Source organism: Anser cygnoides, chromosome Z (assembly GCF_040182565.1).
Source record: "Anser cygnoides isolate HZ-2024a breed goose chromosome Z, Taihu_goose_T2T_genome, whole genome shotgun sequence".
Classification (NCBI taxonomy): Eukaryota; Metazoa; Chordata; class Aves; order Anseriformes; family Anatidae; genus Anser; species Anser cygnoides.
The window spans coordinates 65,742,384-65,765,187 of NC_089912.1; the positions used below are offsets into that span (position 1 = coordinate 65,742,384).

General features: G+C 40.3%; 2 protein-coding genes across 4 annotated transcripts in view; both read right to left on the reverse strand.

Moving 5' to 3' along the window:
• The window catches only part of SLC45A2 (solute carrier family 45 member 2), a 27,899-nt gene extending 14,859 nt beyond the window's left edge, over window positions 1-13,040 (reverse strand). The window contains exons 1-2 of one of the 3 annotated variants that reach the window (XM_048051273.2): window positions 12,901-13,040; window positions 1,722-1,874 (exon numbers count right to left, since the gene is read on the reverse strand). In XM_048051273.2, coding sequence (XP_047907230.2) covers window positions 1,722-1,839 — 118 coding nt within the window. In that variant the 5' untranslated portion in view covers window positions 1,840-1,874; window positions 12,901-13,040. Of the gene's footprint in view, window positions 1-1,028; window positions 1,875-11,178; window positions 11,311-12,900 lie in introns of those variants that run through there. The other 2 variants (XM_048051274.2, XM_013181743.3) reach the window with 2 other exon arrangements.
• AMACR (alpha-methylacyl-CoA racemase) lies at window positions 2,978-22,804 on the reverse strand. Its single transcript, XM_048051275.2, has 5 exons — window positions 22,384-22,804; window positions 19,943-20,086; window positions 17,216-17,376; window positions 12,901-13,087; window positions 2,978-4,003 (listed from the first exon to the last, which is right to left on the reverse strand). The coding sequence occupies exons 1-5, from the start codon at window positions 22,664-22,666 to the stop codon at window positions 3,594-3,596; spliced, it is 1,185 nt and encodes a 394-aa protein (XP_047907232.1). The 5' UTR covers window positions 22,667-22,804; the 3' UTR covers window positions 2,978-3,593.

Genomic DNA, 22,804 nt, shown 5'->3' on the forward strand with positions numbered 1-22,804 from the left:
GCACAAGAGCTCAGTCATAACAGAATGACATCTAAGAAGCAGGATAACTATGTTTTGAGTTTGCGTAGCTCTGAGCTGTGCTAGGTTGACTTTTATACACAAGCAGAAACTTGTCAGCACGAGCTTAAGGCTCCGCAATAAGAGCATCACTAGCCTTTCTCTACTCTGCACTTCCATTGCATGCTCTGGTAGCCAAACATACTTGCATTTTGGAGTACTTATTTTACTCCATTTGTTCCACCCTTCCACTGTTATAGACAGTCAAGAGTTGGCTAACATCTCTTTCTGGGTAAATGAATACAAATATACACAACAGCAATGATATCCAGGAACAGAGAATAAACCAGTCTGTGAAAACACGCTCCTCCCCACAGGAAGGAGACACAAGCCACAATGACAGCAACGACTTTCCAGCAAGTCTTTGAGAAGTTAGATCTCAAGCTGAAATAAAACAGCATCTGGGAACATCACTCCTATCTGATTTTGCACACTCTAGGTGCAACAGGGTTTCCAAGGAGTTGTGATTTGTATTATTCACCAGCATAACACGTTCCTGAGTCAAGCAAGTGCTGCAATAATTAAAGCTACATTAAAAGATGAACTACAGACAAATTTGAATGCTGACCCATCTAAAATAGGGACTAGTAGATATTCTGTTACAATTTGTACTACATCATACAAACAACATTAACCATTTAACTTAATAAGGTAGATTTTAGTTCTTTAAAACTTCTCTGGGCCTAAGCAGTGCTTTAGTTGTATGAACCGATGAGGCAAGCAGATCAGCATACAAAATACTGTAATCACATGCACAAACTACAGAACACTATGTAAAGGGCACATAACATGCAGCATTAGGATTGAACATAATTGCAGTACTCCTCAGCTCCTTCAGTGCAGCCGAGTAATGTGCTACCCAATGTTAACACCCAACTTTTACAGCAAAATAAAGGAACCCCTCCTTTCTTTCCGATTCAAAACACTGGGATGAGTTTTGTCTGTCAGCACAGCGCACTCCCCTCACTCACCTGCGATCATCTTGTCCCCATTGAGGTACAAAGCCATGCCTACCAGCATTATGATGCCCAGACCCAGAATGTACGGTCGCCTCCTGCCCCAGCTACAGGTGCAGTGATCACTGGCTGAACCTACCACAGGCTGCAGCATGAAGCCCAGGATCGGGCTGATGAGCCACACCAGGCTGTAGAGGCTCTTGGGCAGCCCTACACTGAGCAGCACCGGTGTGACAAAGGCGGCCTCCACAGCATAGCAGAACTCCCTGCCGAACATCGCCATGCTGTGCATGACCAGCCTTCCCGTCCGTCGCTTCTTTGGTACCACCATCCCAGTCCTGGTCACGGATTGCTGCACGGCCTTCTCTTTCCCTCTGGTGTTGTCCAGGTCGGTCATGGCCACCTCAGAAGGGGGTGGAAGGGCCCGGTGGAAGCTCTGTTTGGTTAAGGTCATCGCTCTGTCTACTCGCCCCGGCCCAGCAAGTCGGTGCTGCCTGCTCTGGCTGACATGGAGTGCAGGTCATATGCTGGGTGGATTTGGTCTGCACTGGGGGAGGGACTCACATACTTTCATGGCTCTGCGATCACAAGTTATGAAAGGAAGGGGGCGGGGATGAGTGCTAACATTAGCAGATCTGCCCTCCTGGATGTCTGCAAAGCTGCCGGCCATCCACGACTAAAGCATTACTGTTGAAGCGCGAAACACACCTACAATGGGAGCATACATCACATGGGCAAGGCGCAGGATCAGCCCGACACAAAGCTGCTCCTCTTGTTGCTGCAAGATAGCGGTGACACCGGGAATATAGAGCCCCCATCTTCCCATTCAGCAAACAACCCATGCACCGGAGCGCTGAATTCCTGTAGAAGGGGGAAAAATACAAATAAAAATCTACAATCACATATCCAGAAAAGGACTTCAAGGCACTTGATGAAGATAAGTGAACCTACCTATTGTTCTAGTATTAGTGACAGGCACAGAAGTCTGACAAACAGAAACTGCTGAATATTTTTTTGCATCTGCTCTGTGCCACCCTCGATAAACTGATTATTTTCTTGGTTTCTAAAAAACAAAGGGGTATCAGGATCACTTAGTTTTTGTTTTGTTTTGAAATAGTCTCACCTGACACATACACTTTTGGCAAGAAAACAGAAGGCTTTAGAAGAAATCTATAGTGACACACCAAACCCCATTCCTTTTAGGTCAGCCACATGACTGACGCGGCTGAGCCAACCCATGCTGAACTTAGCAGTAGTTTTCATATTGACCTCAGCAAATATTGGGTCAAAACCTTGGCGTGCTGTAAAGTAAGTTTGACAACATTGACTCTACTCCAATACAAGCAGATGCATTTGGGACTAAGCAAACTGTCAGATCTTAGTGTGGAGCCAGGACTTGGACTTGATAATCTTGGTGGGTCTCCTCCAGTTCAGGATATTCTCTGATAGTGCAAAAGTGCATAATACTCAGCAATTCATCAGTGATTATCTGCTGAAAACTTAGAATACTTTTGTTTAATTGTTTATCTAACTTGTCAATACCTACTAAATAATTCCTCCTTCCATGCAGGTGTTTGTGTAGTAGAATGTAAAAGGATTTTTGGTAGTAGTAATGCTAACATTTTGGCATGACATGTCTAAAATAAGCTTTGGAAGTCTTTGCAAGCAATGAGCTAATCTTCAGCAATGTAAACACTGAAAATATCACTCCCCCACCCCCCTAAAACAAACAAACCCTAACCCCCTATAATTCCTGACACATTGGACTAATGATTGTACTAAGACCATATAGCTAATTATTTTTAAAAATGTAATTACTTTTGTGTTGAAGGAGCAAAGACTGTTTCAAATGACTAATTTGAAGGAAATGACAACCACCATAGAACAACCATTGTTTAAAACCCATGCAGCTAAGTTGCCTACCATTTTTCCAAAAAGAAAGGAAAGGATTAATACTTGGCAGATATTTTGTAATAACAAATTTATTTCTGAAATGACTTTTCAGGCAAACTGAAATGTCAAATCTAATATAATCAGGCAATTGCATAAAGAAAATGCAGACAGGATTTTAAATACAATTACTTTATCATTGTAACTCTACAGCAATATGTAAGGAAACAGCGTTATTTGTATAATTGTTTTGGCATGGTAAGGCAAATGAATCAACACAGAAAAATAAAAATCCCCTCTAATCTATGAGTAAACAATCGTATGTTTAGGAAGTATACAACTATATTTTATGAAAAGTATTGCCGTCAGGTAATTACAACATACACCACAAAGCAATGGATCAACTATGAGTCAAAAGAACCAACCATTTCACAGGATATGGTATTTTAAAAACATTTTGAGGATTTAAATCTGCTTGCTAAGGCAAATAGTGCAGAACTTGAGAACACAATTTCATTATCCTCAGCTGCAAACCATCCCAGCACACAAATATATAACTCCCATTAAATCTAAAATTTCCATCATTTCAAAGCAGTAGCACACAAACATTTATTTGTCATGTAATTAAATTTAATACATAAAAATCTTACTACATCAGCCTGAAGTTTGTCTGATTTGCAGAGTCAGAGATTATAAATTAGCTTTTGGTTTGTTGAATTCTATTACTTTGTCAGAATAAAGTTGAGCAATCTCGTTCTTAGTAAACCCATATTCCAGAAGTATCTCTTCTGTGTGCTCGCCTATGAAAGGATCTCTTTTAAGCGATGGAACAGCAGGGGTCCTTGAAAGTAGAGGAGCAGGTCTAGGACTTATCTCTTCCCGATCATTTTTGATAAAAGAACTTCTTTGTTTGTTATGCTGATGTGCGGCAGCATCATCAAAGGACAAAACAGGGGTCACACAGGCATCAGTTCCATCAAATATGCTGCACCATTCAGTTTGTGTCTTCTCTGCAAATATGGATGCAAATTTTTTCTTCATTTCAGGCCAGTCAGAGAAACTCAACTGATCGGGAAGTTTGTCTGAATCGAGCCCAAGACCTGAAAGAAGAAAATCAAAGCTAACCATGTTTCTCTGGAAGCTTTTGTTCTGCAGGCAGTCCAACGCAGCAGAGCACAGTAACCAGAAAAACTTCATTGGGATATCTATGACTGGGGGAGCAGGGATCAGAAAAATAAAATGTTATACTATTTGCATTAGACTAAATTGTATCAGCTACAGCCTCTTAACTACATCGAGGCGCTGGAGTGTGTCCAAAGAAGGGCAACAAAGCTGGTGAAGGGCATAGAGAACAAGTCTTAATAAGAGAAGCTGAGGGAGCTGGGGTTGTATAGCCTGTAGAAAAGAAGGTTCAGGGGAGACCTTATTGTACTTCACAATTACCTTAAAGGAGGTTGTAGTGAGGCGGGGATCAGGCTCTTCTTCCAAGCACCAAGTAATAAGATGAGGGGAAATGGCCTCAAGCTGCACCAGGGGAGGTTTAGGTTAGATATTAGGTGCAGTTTCTTCACTGAAAGTGTTTTGCAGCATTGGAATAGGCTGCCCAGGGATGTGGCTGAGTCACCATCCCTGGAGGTCTTCAAGGAATGTGTAGATGTAGCATGGTTTAGTGGTGGACTTGTCAGTACTAGGTTAAAGGTTGGATCTTAGAGGTCTTTTCCAACCTGAATGACTCTATGGTTCTGTGAACTAAGTTCACATAAATGCTCATTTCTGTAATTTATAACATCAAAGGAGCAGCAGCTGCCTCAAGGTCACATTTTGTCCTGAGAACACTTTCTACAACAGAAGCTATGTCACAGAAGCTGTCTGGAGTCCAACACGACCAGGTATTTCCATGCTAGAGATGAGAAGACAGTGTGGATGGATAAGCTTGGGCTTGATGTGAACAAGGCCGCTTGGCAGCAGGCACCTGCAGGCTAACTGATCTGCTTCTCGGACTCCCTCAGTCCAAACAGACTCCAGCAACATCTGCTGCTCTCACCTCCTTGGCACGTTCCCCACGTTCAAACTCTCCTGCTGCTGCTCTTTTGGACGAGTGAAACCCACAGCCCTCACACTCATGCTTAAGAGCCCAGCTTCCCAGAAGGTCGCTCATATGGACCACCAGGTATGCAATACACACACCTCTTCTGAGACACAACAGCAGAAGATCGACATGCAGGCTTTGTACTGAAAATTTTCTGAACTAGGGGACCCCTAGGTCCATTTCCCAACTAAGCACCACTTTTCCTCTTAGTGTGGAGTTCACATCTCTCCTGTGCAGCCAGTTTCCTGTCTCAGTTTCTGTTCTCATGGATTCTGCTCCCTGCACTCTATATTCCAAGGAGACAGAAGAATTGTTACAATTTCTTCTAGGGCTTACCGCAAAAAAGAATTAAGAAACAAGAAAGAGACAACACAATTAAACCACATTTTCAAGTTAGAGATAGCATAAACATAATTTACAATATCAAATAGAATTCAGAAGTGGTATACTGAGGGCTGCCCAAATAATCACACCTTTAAATTTACTACATTGAATGAAGCAGATAAAATCCAGAAGAATCAGGGGTAGGAGAGAAGTTAATCTCAGAAATTAAGAAAGGTTTGAGAACAATTATTATCATAATGCTTTACAAATAAACAAAAAGGGGGCTTCTTAGAAAACAGCTTTCTGTAAAAGGCAGAGAAAATGTGGAGCTCTGCAAATATTTAATGTCGAGACTTCTTATACGTTTTGATATGGCTGCTATCAGATTGATGATCTGACTTGCGGTTGTTAACAGGCTTGGCTACTAGATGCCTGTTTGCATGTAGAATGTACACAGAACTCCTCTCATCTTCAGCTGTAGATAGAAAGTAAAAAAAAAAAAAACTTCTTATATTTTCCACTATTTCTACAGCTTCCTTATCACTGAAAGAGGTTGAAATATAGATAAGCAAAACACAGAATGGAGAAGACGACCATCTCCATTCTTCTGCTCTTTAATATCTTTCTTTTTCCTCATCATCTCTACTATGTGCATTTGTTGGGTCTCAGTCTCTTCCAAATTATATAGTTATCATAATACGAAAGGAGTTTCACTGTTGCTCAGAAATTCTTAAATAGTAACTTTGAAATAAAAACCACATGCATTGAAATCTAACTTTGGTATTGCAAGGTATGATGCAGAGAGATTGCTAATCTCCAGATTCAGAAATACTGCCTTGCAATAGTTCAAATTTAGAAGAAAATCAACACAGCCAAAGGCAGAATAAGAATTCTCACAGCTTATTAGAGATTCCCAATGATATCTGGTTAAGTATCACTACAAAGTAAACACTTGTCCTAAGCAAGTTACCAAGTTACATGCACCTTAAATCACTAAACTTAGAATCTACTATTTATAACCATTCATATCATCCTCAAAAAGAGATAACTAAAGATTAGTCATAATGGTAAAGTATCCATAATTAAATTGAACCTAATGATGCTTACAAAATCTTCAAAGTATAATACTGAAGATGAGCAGTGCTGGACAGTTTACCCAAGAATAGGACATGAGGGAAATTTACCTTCCACAACAGTTAAAGCTAAGTGACAACATTCTATTTGAGACTCCACCTCAATGCATGAAATCTTGTCAATTGGAAACACCATCTGATAAACACTGATGTACTTATTAATTATATTTGGGTTCCACTAGTCAGCTCAGTATGAATAGAGCTCTACTATTATCCCATTACACAATTATATTTGAAGACCATGCCAGATGGAAAGTTGGCTGAATCTAGCCATACATGCTCTAGTAAAATAGAACAATATGTAGAACCTGGAATTTAGTATTACATGCTCATTTTCCACTGACCACTGAAGAGCTCAGCTTTAAATAGTATGAACTGACAGCATTTAAGCACTAAAGCTTCTCATTTTCCAGCTTGTGCTAACCATTTGTGGTGCAGATGAGCAGAATCACAGCAGGAGTGACTGAGTCAACAAGGAAACAATTACACAGCACAGAATTGTTTGGGATACCACAGAATGACATATTTCACCCAATATAATCAAAAACAAAATAGCCTTTACAAAGAATATCTGGTAGAGCAATCAAAACTTGTTTCCAAGTCTCTCTTGCTCCGATTTCCATCCAGCAATTTTTGTTTAGAAAAGCCTAATAACCTACTCTAGTACAGCCTTGACGTAATGTTTTTTGAAAAAGAAAATGTAAGTCTCCTTGTAATGCTATTGCTATAAGTCTCCCTTAAATCATAAAATCACAGAATGGTTTGGATTTGAAGGAACCTTAAAGAAGAAACCTTAAAGACCACTTAATTCCAAGCCCCTGCCATGGGCAGGGACACCTCCCACCAGCCCAGGCTGCCCAAAGCCCCATCCAGCCCGGCCTTGAGCACTGCCAGGGATGGGGCAGCCACAGCTTCTCTGGGCAGCCTGTGCCAGGGCCTCACCACCCTTCCAGCGAAGAATTTCTTCATTGTTATCTAATCTAAATCTACCTTTTTTTAGTTTAAAGCCATTACTCCCTGCCCTATCACTCCACTCCCTGACAAAGAGTCCCTCCCCAGCTTTCCTGCAGGCCCCCTTTAGGTACTGGAAGGCCCCTGTGAGGTCTCCCCGGAGCCTTCTCTTCTCCAGGCTGAACAACCCCAACTCCCTCAGACTGTCTCCGCAGTAGAGGTGCTCCAGCCCTCTGAGCATCATCGTGGCCTCCTCTGGACTTGCTCCAGTTAGTCAATGTCCTTATGCTGAATGCCACAGAGCTGAGCTGAAGGCAGTACTCTTAGAGCGTGCCATAGCTTTATTGAGAGGTATATCTACAAATTATTTATTAAAGCAACACTTTGAGAACTCTATTTCTGCAGAACTTCTTGAACGAACTGTAGGAAAATTAGGCACCTATTTTCTCTGCTTAAAGTTTCTGAAATAGTATTTGTAGAAAGTGACAGTTTATATAGACTACCAGACTAGCACCAGAGTGTCACTAAAAGCATCCACGGCTGTTCTCTAGGTTTGCATTGGTAATAATAATTGCCAATGTTTTGGTGCAGCAAGAAACTGGCCCTGCTAAGTTCCTGTACAAAATTTAAGGCTTGTCATGATAAACAAATTCAAGTAGAACTTAACATTATGTGTGACAAGAGCGTTTAAAACATAACAAGGAAACTGTTTGTCCACCTTGCATGTCTTAATAACAACGTTGTATCAAATTCAGTACATTAACAGATTTTTAATACAGTACACCATACTTCACAATCACTAAATGGAAAGCCCCGTGGAAATCCTTCATAATGATGTAAACTATATTTTTCAAGTGCTTTCTACGTTCTTCCATCCTTTCAAATAGAAGACATACAATGTAGTGAAAGGATTATCAAATAAATGTTCAGAACTTCAGAGACTGTTTCTGCTTTTCACATAACTGTAAATTTATACTAAGTTCATCTGATACAGTAGAGTTCATGCCACATGATAATGCAGAAGCAACCTTCGTTTCTTACTTGATATATGAAATTTCCTGTGTTCTGCATGCCTGCCTTAGACTGGCTACAGCAATACTAAGCACGTACTGCTGAAAATTAAGAGAAACTTGCAGAAGCAATTCACAGGTCTGCTGGAAGACATTCTGTCTCTTTTTATCAATATATTGAGACTTAACATTAGTAGCACATGTTCCCTACATAGGACTTCTTGTAAGATGCAAAGGTATTTTCATTATTCATTGGCTGACTTCAGCAGTAATAAAATTAATATAAGCAAAAGGATTACAGCATGTTTGTGAACAGGAAACAGTCTGTAATGTAACCAGAACACAACTCCTGATACTGCAGCTATTACAGCAATTATTTACTGCATCTATTTTATATAGCTTCAGTTTCTCATATAACCTATTTTCTTCATAAACCTGTGGTAAGAAGAAATTTAATTTTCCCTGCTGAGCACAATCCAAAAAGCCAACAGTTTTCTCAAACTAAAATACTGTATTTTCGTAAACTTAGTAAGTTTCCCTCTGCAGATCCTTAAGAAAAAACTTTCCTCACTATTTCATTAAGTGCACTCAGATCCACTGAGCTCCTAACTCTGCAGGAAAACAATGACGTAAACTAAAAGCAAAAGGAAGATAGTTTCACTTCTGCTCAATGAAATTCTGGGGGCAGTGACAACTGGTTCAGAAATCATGTTCCCTTCTCACTTCTGCACTCTTTAAATCTCCGACCATTACTTCTGCAACATACAAATCCTTGTGTTCTCATTATGTAGGAGTGGGAAAAATAACCTATTCTCTGAGTATGGACAGAGAGACAAAGTGGCTTTTGAACTTATTTTATCTGGAACAGCACCAAATTGTTTACTAGCAGAAATGACCAGAACTGGGGGGGGGAGGGGGGGGGGGGGGGGGGGGGGGTGGAATGTGAAATAAAATTATGGAAACCGTAACTGGAACATACCATTTAAATCTACTTCAAAGCATAGAGTTAATGCGTTAAACAGATGACTCAAGTCAAAGCTCCTTGGGTTTGTGAAATAGCAATACAGTTCTCACAAGCAGCTTTCTCTTCCCTATAACATTCGCAGGCTTAAATTCTGAACTGAATTTCTGCAATAGATATCCCGGAAAGGAAAAAAAAATCCCTAAGCCACAAGAAGAACCAGCTGTTCTAATTTAATACACTATTGCTTCAAAAAGGCTGCAAGAAGAGCTACTGAAGGGGATAATTATTTTCTATATGGAAGTCTGAACAATTCACACAAAGACCACTTATTTTAAACACATTGTTGTGCAAACATCTGAAGTTCAGTCTGATATTTTAAACAACACACTTTTACAGAATAAACAAAGAAAACTAGTGAATGGAAATAAGCAAAAGTTGTAATTAAAGGCAAAAAGCAGCACTTCCATGAAGACTGCAGTCTGTATGTTGAATTTTTGACAGAAGCACACTGAAACACAGGTGCATCTGTGATTACACGTCATCTATCTACTTACATATAAGTACATAGGTTCTTTATTGGTGGAATAACTGTTTTTGAAATTTCAGCTGTTAAAAAACAAGCCATTTATGTACATTTTAAGCGGATGGAATACTTTTAGGCATGAAAATAAAGTTCTTGAATGCGGATGCCCCAATATAGGCAGATGAATTTATAGTTGCTGCTCAAAGTTTCTGAAAAACCACATAGAGAAAAACAGAATTTCAGCATTTTCCTCGGGAAATAGTTATCTAGATAAGACAGAAACTGGTCAGTGGTCATGTTATATTGCCTTAACACTGGATTAATTCATTACAGGGATCTTGTTATATAACATGGCTGGCTGGCTGCCAGAGAAAAAGCTGAGTCCTCACCCTGTGGCAACAATCAACACAGGATGCCAGGGTGTCCAGCAAAGGCTTTGTGAGGCATAGTGACAAACCAACATCTGACTTCATTGCAGCATTTGTTTTAAGAACAAGTATAGATTCTTTCCCACTCCTGCAGCTTAAAAGTAAGTACTATTCAACTAAATCTCCAGAGAATAATAAAATACTGCAGCCATGAATGCTGCAGGCCAGTGTTTGATCACTTCAAGCCAAACATATGGGTGTTTGAGTAATCAGCTTTATTCTTTTCTTTTTTCCTTTGTATTTAATACAGGCATTCTCCCTAAGGACATGTACTGGAATTCCAATTCCCTAACTTTCATAACAAGGGTTTAAATTTTACTTTGATACAGTTTTATATTTATTTTTGATCCCCAACTATTTCTTGCAATCAATATATATATATATATAGAAAAATCCCAAGGCATTGGATGAGAATAACATTTCCAAGAACTGCTAAGCGTGGAATAAGCAACTGTACTTTCTCTTTCAAGAGAAAGTAGCTTAGAACTGGAGCTCAAAAACAGACAAATTACTCTCAGGCCAATGAGAAGAGGAATACCACCATCTTCAGCCAGGAAGATGGCATTTCCAAACTTGGCATCTGATCTGGGTGCCGTCCGTAATGCTGGATATATCACTGAGACGCTCTGTGAGCCTGCCTTATGAATTTCATATATCAACACGTAACAATTCTGATCCTCTCTGCAAATGAACAGCCCTTTTTAGCCACACAGAGGAACAGCCATTTACAGCCGCTGATGTTCAAGAACTTTCTTTGGGAGCACCATAGGTTGCAAAAGAACAATGCCAAAGTCCACAAAATCTCTTAGGGGTTCTGCTCAGCAAAGGCACACCCCATCTCACAACCTCATACCTTCATTTCATCCTGTCTTAGCCATGCTCCTGAATTTCAAAAACTCCTGGAAGTGCAGGTCCTGGCATTGGCTATGCTCTTGTTAGCACAATGTAGCTGATTGGGGCTGAGCTGACAGTAACTGCCCGTGAGAAGGTATCCACCCTACAATTCAAGAAACAACCAGTGGGGAGAAACTGAGCAACAATAAGGAGCTGCTCCACTGCCACCCTCACTTGGCAAAGATTTACCATATTTAAGCAATTCATACACAGAAGCAGTATACATAATGCTGTCTGGGAACATCCACTTCAGGTATGTTCTGCATTGGTACTCCTACTCATTAAGCACAACTCAAATTAGATTGAGAACTTTAGATATATTTCACACTCAGAACACTGGAAACAGAAAATATATCTCGAATTATTTTGTGAATTTTCAAAATTTTTATAAATTCTGTATGGAAAGTATAATAATCTGCCAAAGGAGCACAATAGAAGAAATCTGTTTGTAAATGAAACAACCGATAGGAAGCTAAAAGCACATCTGATCAAAAACACAAAGTACACAAAAAATTCAAAGGTAAAGAGGTACCGGTGTATTTCTGTTTTGACTACATGGATTAATGATTTTGCATAGAACATCCCAAGTTGCAAGGGACCCACAAGGACCATTGAGTCCATCTCCTGGCTCCACACAGGACAACCCAGGCCCTATGTCTGAGGGTGCTTGAAACACTTGAACTCCAGCAGCTGGGTGCTGTGACCATGTCCCTGGGGAGCCTGTCCCAGTGCCCGACCACCCTCTGGGTGCAGAACCTTTCCCTAACACCCAGCCTGACCCTCCCCTGTCCCAGCTCCATGCCGTTCCCTCGGGTCCTGTCGCTGTCCCCAGAGGGCAGAGCTCAGCGCCTGCCCCTCCGCTCCCCTCATGAGGGAGCTGCAGGCCGTCATGAGGCCTCCCCTCAGCCTGCTCTGGGCTGAACAAACCCAGGGACCTCAGCTTTCCCCCCTACATCTTCCCCTTTTGACCCTTCACCATTTTTGTAGCCCTCCTTTGGACACTCTCTAATGGTTTTATATCCTTCTTACATATAAGAAGTACCATGACCCATTCTAATTTTTCAAACAGATAAATAATATTTTAAAGTCATATTTTAAAAGCTTTTAGTCAAATATAAAAAACATATCCATAGCTGGACAGAAAAAAAAACCACTCAATTCTGTGATGGAAATTAATTTATAAAGCTTTGTTATTATAAAAAGTTTTTATTTATTAGGAAATACTATGAACTACCCCAATGAGCATTCATTTCTAAAATAATTTCAAGTTTCTTTAAAAAAATTATAGCAGAAATAAATGAATTGCTTGCAATTTTATTTGCAATAACAAAGAATTACATCTTCTTTTTAAGGCATATTCACTTGCCTCTGAATAAAGTGGTATCGAAAAATAGTTGATTAGTTCTTAAGCCTCACCACAGACTACCACTGCTGCAATTTCAGGAGAAAATTTTTAATTTAAGTGTAGTGTCTGGGGATAAGGTCAAGAAGGGATGAAAAACAAAGAAAATTGCTAGAAGAAAATCAGTTGAACTGCTACCATATTGCCCAATTGTTTTTGAGAAGTGTTTGGCTTTTACAAAGAAATCAACATAACTGCTGTCATGAATCAAAATAAAGTATTAAAGCACTCATTCAATCATGCTTTGCTGATGTGAAACAACTACTCCAAGCTACTTACCCTTTATTAACTGCTCATAGAATTGGGGCTCAATAGCACCAACAGCCATGAATTTTCCATCAGAGGTCCTGTAGGTTTCATAAAACGGTGCACCACTGTCTAGTAAGTTCTCACCTCGAGGTCTGTTCCAGAATCCTAAATTTTGCGATTTCCACAGAAAAGAACTTATGTATGCTATTCCTTCTACCTGAAAGATACACAAAACAAAAACAAGAAAACAACAGCTTCAGTAAATTCACTGGCAGGTTACCTTAATTCTACATAAAACAAGACAATAAAAACCTACTATAAAGTTTCTCCTTTGTCAGGATTTATGACAAAATTTCTGGTAAGCAGTTTAATTTCTTATAATTTAGAAGTACTACTTACATTGCATATGTATTGTCTCATGTATTATATTGTCTAGAGTTAAAGAATAAGAAGGAGCATAAATGTAATAATGCAGCTCCAGATGCATCACACACTTTCAACACGTTTTCCTAGTTTATAGAACCATAGAGTGGTTTGGGTTGGAAGGAACCTTAAAACCCACCCAGTTCCAATGCCTTGCCATGGGCAGGGACACCTCCCACCAGACCAGGGTGCCCAAAGCCCCATCCAGCCTGGTATGGAGCACTGCCAGGGATGGGGCTGCAACAGCATTTCCAGGCAGCCTGTGCCAGTGCCTCACTGCCCTCTGAGTAAAGAATTTGTTACATATATCCAACCTGAATCTCCCCTCTTTTAATGTAAAGCCATTCCATGTTGTCCTATCACTCCAGCCCCTGACAGAGTCCCTCCCCAGCTTTCCTGCCTTTTAGGCACTAGAAGGCCGCTGTGAGGTCTCCCTGGAGCCTTCTCTTCCACAGACTGAACAACCCCAGCTCCCTCAGCATGTCCTAGTAAGAGAGGTACTCCAGCCCTCTGATCATCTTTGTGGCCTCCTCTGGAGTCATCCTAATTTTAACAGTTCCTGTATGAAAATAAAAGGCTACTGATTTTTCATGTGGAAATATCTATTCATTTCTACCTTTCTAAGTAAGAATTTAAACTATGTGAATCTTTGAAGTACGATGGCTTCTTCATTTAAAATGTGTTGCTTGGCCTCTTTCCCAAGTTCCTGCCACGAATGCTGGAACAATTTTGCCCGACGTTTCTATGAGAAAACACTATGTACCTTCCTCTGCATGTTTGCAAAATAATTGCAAAAGTGTCTGCTTTATTAATGATCTTATCTTTCACTGCTCCTAGTAACAAAAAATTACAACAAAAAATTGCAAGTAGGGATAATAACAAATGGGAATAATATTAGAATAAGCTCTAAATACAAATCAGATTTTGGTGCCAAAATTTGACAGAACTACTGACAATCTACCATGCTACTACCCTGTAGACACTTAAAATAAAATAACACCTTAATTTTGGACTGGTATATGCACTTAGCTGGGCAAATGGCAGCTAGGTTCTGCCTGTGGGCTGCTGCAATTCAAAGACGAAAGGCACCAAACATCCTCCCCAAATCCCCGAAGGCATGTCTCCAAATGACACCACACACACCAATGTGGTCACTTTCTTTTAAAACATGAAAAGGGTAACACTGGGAGGTTCCGCTTTAGCTGAACTACACAGTGATTACAGTAATAGTGAGGTGTTTCACTTAATGACTCCCTAAAAGCATAAGCAGCCTCTGAAGTAGGGACAAGAATCCAGAGGCACCGTCCTGCTGGGTGACCTCTATCAGCTCCGTGAGTCTTCTGGCACTTCTGTAGAGTGAAACAGCTCAAACAAAGCTGAGAATAAATGCACACCAACCTAATCTATCCTTCTGATAGAGGAACATTTTTAGGATGTGGGGGTTTTGGTTATGAATACCTCCAGGCTGAGAAAAACCTGGAACCCCAGCCTTCTGTCAGACGGCGGACAGCTCTCACCATGAGACTATTATGTGAGTGATCATTATCTTCCTGCGGCTGTCTTTTCACAAAGAGCGAGTCATTCTTGGTCAGATGCCTACCATCAGCAAAAGACTGCATCTAAATTCTGAGTGAACCTCAAGTACTGCCCTGTCTCGCATCCCTCTGTTCCAGAAGAGTGTGAGGGTGCAGATGCATCGTTGTGCCTACTGTATTGTATCACAGCATCCACCCCTTGTCACACGCAGTGTGTGGGAACTATCAGGGTGACTGTAGAGAAACCTATAACCCTTGCAGAGTCAATGAGAAGAGACAGCAAGTAATGCGAAGCAGTTCAGACCAGGTTCTGAGCTATGCAGCTGAAATGCAGGACCCAGTGTCTGCTTTTCTATACAGTGCAACAGGAACACAGGACACTGAACAAATTCTGCGAACATACCCCTTGACCTGATCGTCTCTACCCTCCTTTCCTATCAGTTTACCTTCACTAACTAGAGGAGTTTATTTTATGTATATTACAGTTCATATGAATGCTCCCAAGACAACTTTTCAGCTTTCAGCACACTAATTAGAAATAAAAGACATACAACAAATTCTTGCATCACAAAAATTCTGAGGACAAACTAGAATTACTAACATCAAAGACAAAAAACAGATGTAATTTTAGATGAGAAAAATTTACAGTGCAATAAAAAGACAAAACTAACACGGTCAGTTTAACAATCCATGAAGTAAGATAAAAACTGAACTAATCCCAAGGACACAAAACTGCTATAAATAATAAATTCATTTTCCCTCTTCTACCTTAGAAAATTCCACCATGTGTCAGACTCATTAACACATCCAGACTACCTAAACTGTACAGCAACTTAATACGCCTATTAAATAAAAAAGAACGTTAAAATGAAATGACAGCTCCAATAGTGCAGTATTGTGATTTTAAAAATCTCTGTTTCCAGGAAACAAAATTAGAAATAAAAACAGGCTCATCAAAACAGTTTATTTAACTGTCTGCTGATTATGATGCACGTATATTTTTCATCAACTGTCTCATTGGAAATCTGTTCAAATAAAAGCCAAGCTTTTCATAACAACATTCCAGAAAAAATACATCCAGCAACACTGCAGAATATTCCATCCATTTCGCAGGACACCAGGAAAATCAGCAGGGAACTGTATATTCCACAATTAATAATGAAACAAGAAAAAGCTGAAGGAGAGAAGATTTGCAGGCTTTAAAAACAAACAAACAACTAAAAAAACACACACACAACCAGAGATGTCCTAATGAGATCTCTGGAATGTGGGATATTAGCAGACTTACAGTGACTCTTCTTGCAGAAAATTCTTTTAATGACTAAAAGTACCAATAGTGAAGACAAACTAATACTCCAAACAGTTGGACTAGATGATCTTTGAAGGTCCTGTCCAACTGAACTATTCTGTTCTACTCTGAAGTAGAAGAAGCATCTTTTTAAGTATTTGAAGACTCATCATTTCTTTTTGTAAAGACACAAACCCTCTCAACGTTCCTTTCTAGGTCATGTTTTCAGACCTGCAATCATTTTTGTTGTGTTCCTTGGACCCCCACAAATTGATGATTTTTTTGGGGGAAGGACAATGGCCAGTGCCAGAAACTGTACTTTCCTGAGGCCTTAGAATGCCTATTAGATGACAAGAATTACTTAAGAAACCTTGCTGGGTCTATTTCCTGTTTATACACCCTAATACAGTGTGTATGTGTTTCACAACAGCATTATATTGTTGACTCATGTTCAGCTTGTGACTATTACAAACCCCCAGGATCATACTTCAGCCAATTGTTCTCACGCTATATTTGTGCGGCGAATTGTTTCTGCCTAAGAAAATTACAGAGCAGCAGCATTGATGAATTTCAGCCAGGTTTTTCAGGTCATTTTCTAATTTGTAGAGGTCATTTTCAATTCTAATCCTGTCATCCAACATGCTTGTAGTTCTTCCCACATCCACATTATCTGTGAATTTACTAAACGCAATCCCTTACCCCTCTTTCATCTTACTGTAGAAAACACAGAAAAAAAATAAAAATAAAAATAAAAATAAAAAATAAAATAAAATAAAATAAAATAAAATAAAATAAAATAAAATAAAATAAAATAAAATAAAATAAAATAAAATAAAATAAAATAAAAGTCAGGGAACAGCACAGGGGGAGAGCTGCAGTATGTCACCCATGTCATAAGGATGCCATGGCAACAGTGACCTGTGAAAACTGCTTTCAGATAAAGCAATAGCCATTTTATGCGATGACGTACTTTCACATTCCAACCTCTCAATTTTAAACCTTACCAATAGCTCCAACCTCCTTCCTTTTACAGACTTAGAGTTGGGAAAAAAAAAATAAAATCCAATCATCCCCCCCACTTCCCCAAGAGAAAACTTACCATGCTTGCATCAATGATCTGTCCTTTGCCAGATTTGGTACGTTCATAAAGGGCTATGAGAATGCCCATTGCACAGAGCACACCTCCACCAGCAAAATCAGCCAGAAGATTGACTGGTGCATAAGGATTTTCAGATTTTCTACCTAACTTTGACAGCACACCTGGTAGTAGAGGAAACAAAGCAAACATAAGTATAAAGTTAATTGTAGAAATGTAGAAACCAATGTTTATGGTCAAATTTTTCTTCTTTTCAATCTATGTGAGTAAATAAAAGCTAAAGTAAACTTCTACCAACAGTTTTCTGATTCCACTCCAGCTCTGTCTTACCAGATAGTTACTCCTTCATTCACAAAATTATTAATAGAGTATCTCAAATCATATTAGTGAAGATGCATTTAATTAAATTAATAAAATAGATATTATCTCATAGATAATCCTTTGATCATTTGGCTCTATAAGGACAAAATTTCATACAAAAACTTGAATGCAACAATTCTATATTAATACTTTGTACACGCATAGAACCTACCACAAAAGAATTCAGTAGGCAATATGAATGTGCTTCAAGAAACTTCAGTAAATTTTTCTTCTTTGAATCTTCTAAAGTAAAAACTCAGATTTACAGTCTTCTGTGCACATAACCCATGAATTAACAATCATAACAAAAGATTTCACACTGACAGCTGCACTTCTGTCCTTTCCTCACACTGTAGTTTTGAAAAACAGGTTGTATATCAGAGGTATGGATGAATATAAGATACAAAGGTTACCTCTGACTGCATGCAACACAGACATGGGGAAACTATGCCAGAAATTATGCTGAAATGAAAGACGATAGAGCAAAGGCAGTTTTGCCTCTGAATCTGTTGGCATTTCTCTTCCATCCTGAAGAGCTTTTTTACTGTCACTTCCCTCACAGGTCCCTTTGGGCAAATAAGAAACTCTGCATATGGTCATGTCTCTTCTAAGCCTATAGCCTAATGTCTGAGATTCACAACATACACGGTAAGAATTTCCCAAGAACTGCATGATGGTGAAGCACTATTTAGTTAGGAAGTGCATTAGACTGTTAGCTAAGTGCAAACAACACTCACAAACGAGTTCACAGTATAAAGAATTTTGCAGAGCATATAGTACAAGCATAAAGCCCTGTCACTGACTAAAATCTCTCTTTTAACAGTCTAAAGGTTGTCACAGGCACCATTGAGTTAACATAGTAACTTGTATCTGGAGTTTCTAATGCAAGACAGTTTTATTTGAAAAAAGCCAATGCTCATTAAGAAATTACGATGTTAGATCTCATTTTTCAGGACTGATACATCCCAAATACCTTGTCCTATTTCCTTAAAATTTCATAAAGAATGACTTAAGTTTTAGTGATGTAATATAGCACCAACCAAAATACTACTGATTACATCAGCTCCAGAGACAGAAACAGTACTTTTTGTAAACAGGAAGCACTACAATCTAAGACAGCAATAGACAATAATGTTTGACTCTCTACCTATGTTAATAACAAATTATCATAATACTTTGAAATCATCTCAACATGAAATCACAACTGTTCCAAGCTGTGTCTTTTTCACTCTTTTTGATATCCTGACAATCTTACACAATGAGAGAAGACTGAATCTATCCCAGACAAAACTTCATTCCACAACACTGTGGATCCCCACAGTAGGTGATTCCACATCACATTTGCAGCACCTCTGCTTTGGCCCTTTTCTGGGGCTAAAAGAAATGTACCATGCAGTGGGAAGCTGAGAAGTTTTGGCCCACTTTCCTCCCTTGTGGGCAGAGACAGAAGCAGTGTGAACAGCAGTAAACAGGATCATGCATGACAGCACTGATGACACACTGATTGCTACCATCAGAGTTGGGTAATTTTGTTACTGTTTGTTATTGCATACCTGTAGAATCACGATACTTAAAATCAGCATTCTGTCAACAGTAATTTAAGGAAACATAATCCTGCAGTCAAAACTGCTTCATTTTAAACTTCCTTTCCCTTCAGTTGGTATCCTTAGAGATATTTACAGCAGAAAAGAAAAGAACATGAGAATGCTCAAATGGCTTAAGTTGCCTAGTTTTTCTTTACTTTAAAGCAGCTGCTCACAAACACACACAAAATAATCTACAGCCCTTTAGGGACTGTAAAAAGATTTTCTAGGACAGAAGCCCAGTACAAAGACAAAAATGCATAAAAACTTCAGTCCTTTCATTAAAGAGAAAAAAACTTATTCAGATAAAATGGCACACAAAGGAAGGAAAATACTGTACAGTCTGAGATGCCATGCTGATCCAGCCTAACAGCTCACTGCTGCTGCCAAAAGGAACAGTCCAGTCCAGCCCGCATTTCGTCCTTTCTTGTACCAACTTATTGTTTGTCAGATCTCCTAATGAACTGCTTCCCCTCAATAACCCGGCAGAAAAACATCCTCTTTTTTCCTACTTAGTTGTTGACTTGTTAGGGAGCCGAGACAGCTCACACACGGGTTAAGCAAGCACCATATTTGACTGGAGAGAAACAAGCAGGGAGAAGCACAATAAAGGAGACGGAAACCCTCCTTTCACTGACAGGGACGCTTCAGATCTGCTCAGCTGTTTCATCAGACTAAACCTGAGGTAATCGGAGCTATCTGCAAAGAATCTTTCAATAAATTCTTGAGTCTTGACGTAAGGGGAAAAAAAAAACAAACTTATTCAACAGAAAATTTTACAGCCTACCTGATAAAGCCACATAATTGATGTCATGTCCTGCAGACTTGGCGTATTTTCCTGTCTGACCAAATCCAGTAAGTCTAGCGTAGATGAGTCTGGGATTCTCATGCATAAGGACCTCTGGACCAAGACCAAGTTTTTCCATGACGCCTTAACAAGACAAGGCACAAAATCCTAATTTGCATTTATTTTTAATAAGACTCAAAATATAAATGGTTCGAAGTTTAATTATAAAACAGAAATGAATTGCAATTTCCGAAATAATACATTCTAATTCAGAATTTATATTAAAATATTAATAGTCAGAATGTCACAAATTACCAACAAACTGCATACATTTTGAACGCAAGCCAGTTAAGTCGAAATTAAAGTTTAGGGTCTTTTTTTTCGACTTCTTTTCTGTTTTTATTTCCCCAAAAGCTTGCCATTCAATTTGCTGTACTCTATGTATCACTGAATGAGCGAGAAAGCTACTGAAGGCAGTCATCATTTTACGAAAAAAAACAGCAGACTCTCATGTTTTCCACATTAAAATGACCTGAAATTGCTTCCACCTTTCACTGGAATATACTTTCCTCATCACATTAGCCTCTTCAGTACACCGTGTGTTCCTGTATCTTTTAACTCACCAATGTAAACTGTATATTCCAAAGCCTATTTGCAATGATTACATTCAAGAAAATTTATTTTTTTTTCTAATGCAGACAATAAGGAACTTTCAGAACTCAATGAAATATAGGTTTGGTCAGCATGGGTCTACAGTAATCAAGCCTAAAGTTTTATCTTGCATTCCAAAGTAGTGGCTTTAAAAGAAGCAGATTCAAGTTGCAAACAAATTACAGATTTTTATTGGTTCAGTGTTTGTTGGTGAGACTACATCCTATGATCCGTAACAGGACTGCAGGGAGACGCGGTTTGGAGGGGAACAGATCTACTCTCCTGACAGAACTTCAGTGCCCATTCTGCCCCAGGACCTATTACTACAGACTGTTCATAAAATTACTACATCTTCAAATTCCTTAAGATCTCCTTCTGTTGTATTACTTACTGGGAAGTGGCAAATGATAATGTTAGTGAGAAAAGTGGTGACATTTGTAACACATTTCTACCAATTAGCACCTATTTTGAGAAGCCAGATCCATCAAATAACCAAGAGAAAATTGTAAAAATCAAATTAAAGGAAAAAACATTCTCCCTATGGGCAAGAGCAAAGTTTTTAGGATTCATAGTTTAAAACAGGAACTGGGGACAGAGCAGAAGCCCATCCACATGAAGCTTCAAGCAAACTTCAGGATTGGCTTGTATAAAACTCCAACAGCTTAGTACAACAGTCTGAGTGCTTTATCATTCTAAACTTTCAATTAAAAAGAGTTATTTAGAGAACCAAATACGTTCAGTTCATAAATTTGCTTATATGACAACAAAGGCACAGCAAAAAAAATAAAAATTCAAAAGTTAGTTTCTGGTGACTGCCTCGTTAATATGTGAGCAAAATTCCCGAAAGCACAAGTGAAAAGTGAGTGTCCCATAACCAGTGGAGCCACAGAATCATTTGTTTAAAGGTTGATGGTACACGTGCGTTTAAAAAACCTCTCCTGATGCTGCCTGGGCCCTCACCGTCTCATTGGTTCCCACCAGCTCCATGTTGGATCACGGATTTGGCTAGTTTAGTCAGAGCCCTGTAAACCTTAATGCCTAGTTACAGAATTATCTGCATTACTACACAATAAAAGCAAGTGTTTATAAAGCCGAAGAGCATGGAAATTTTGACTATATGCAAAAATTAAATAATAAAAAAAATGTTAGAAAACAGGAGACAATTTACAACGAAAAACTTAATTTTTTACTTTCTCTGCACTACTTCAGAGGGACAAACCCCAAAATATACTCATAAAACCCTATTTTCTGAATGAAAAGCACCGTCACTGACAAATTCCTAAACCACACACAGGCACACCCCGTGCATGAGCATCAGCTGAATGCCTGCGCAGGGCTTATGAGGCCAGAGAGCAGCTCCCTGCTGCTGTGTGCAGAGGAATCATAAGCCCTGCTGTCTGCTGCGTCTTCCCAAGGCACTAACCATGCAAATGTGACTTGAATTACACCAACAGGCCTGAAAACCACTGCAGGAGTGCTGTCCAGGCTCTCGCATGCCTCCTGCTCTGTGACACACAGCGGTGTTGCCCACAACTATTTGTCAAACCAGCCTCAGCCAGGCTGACTTCACTTCGGTGCTGCTCACCACCCTTTCACAAATCCCGGCCGTTTTTCACCCAACCACGGGAAACCAACTCCCAGCAAGCCGCTCCCTCCCCGTGACACCCCAAAAGCCCACAAACTAACCCCAAACCCAACAACCCTCTACCCTGCGACCCTCTCAGTGCCCACCCGCACCCAGCCCCTCGGTGCCCCCGTGGGGGGGGGGGCCATCACCGGCCCCGCCTCACCGTGGCGGAAGGGCTCGATGAGGACGTCCGCCCCTCCGCACAGCCGCCGCAGAGCCGCCGCGCCCGGCGGCCGCTTGAGGTCGAGCGCCAAGGAGCGCTTGCCGCGGCCCTGCACGTCGACCGACACGGCGGAGCGGGGCGCACGGTCAACCCGCACCACGCAGGCCCCGAAGTCGGCCAGGATCATGCCGCAGAGCGGAGCCGGAGCCAGCCCGGCCAGCTCCAGCACCCGCAGCCCGCTCAGCGCCATGGCGGGGATGGCGGCTGCCGAGCGCCGAGACATCGATCCTCGGCGGCGCGCCCAGCGGCCACAACGGGTCGACGACTCCTAGGGCGGCGCCGTGAGGCGCTCCGGCAGGGCAGGACGGTGACCCGAGACCCCGTACTTCGTCCCCAGCTTGTGGGGACGGCTCGTGTTCCT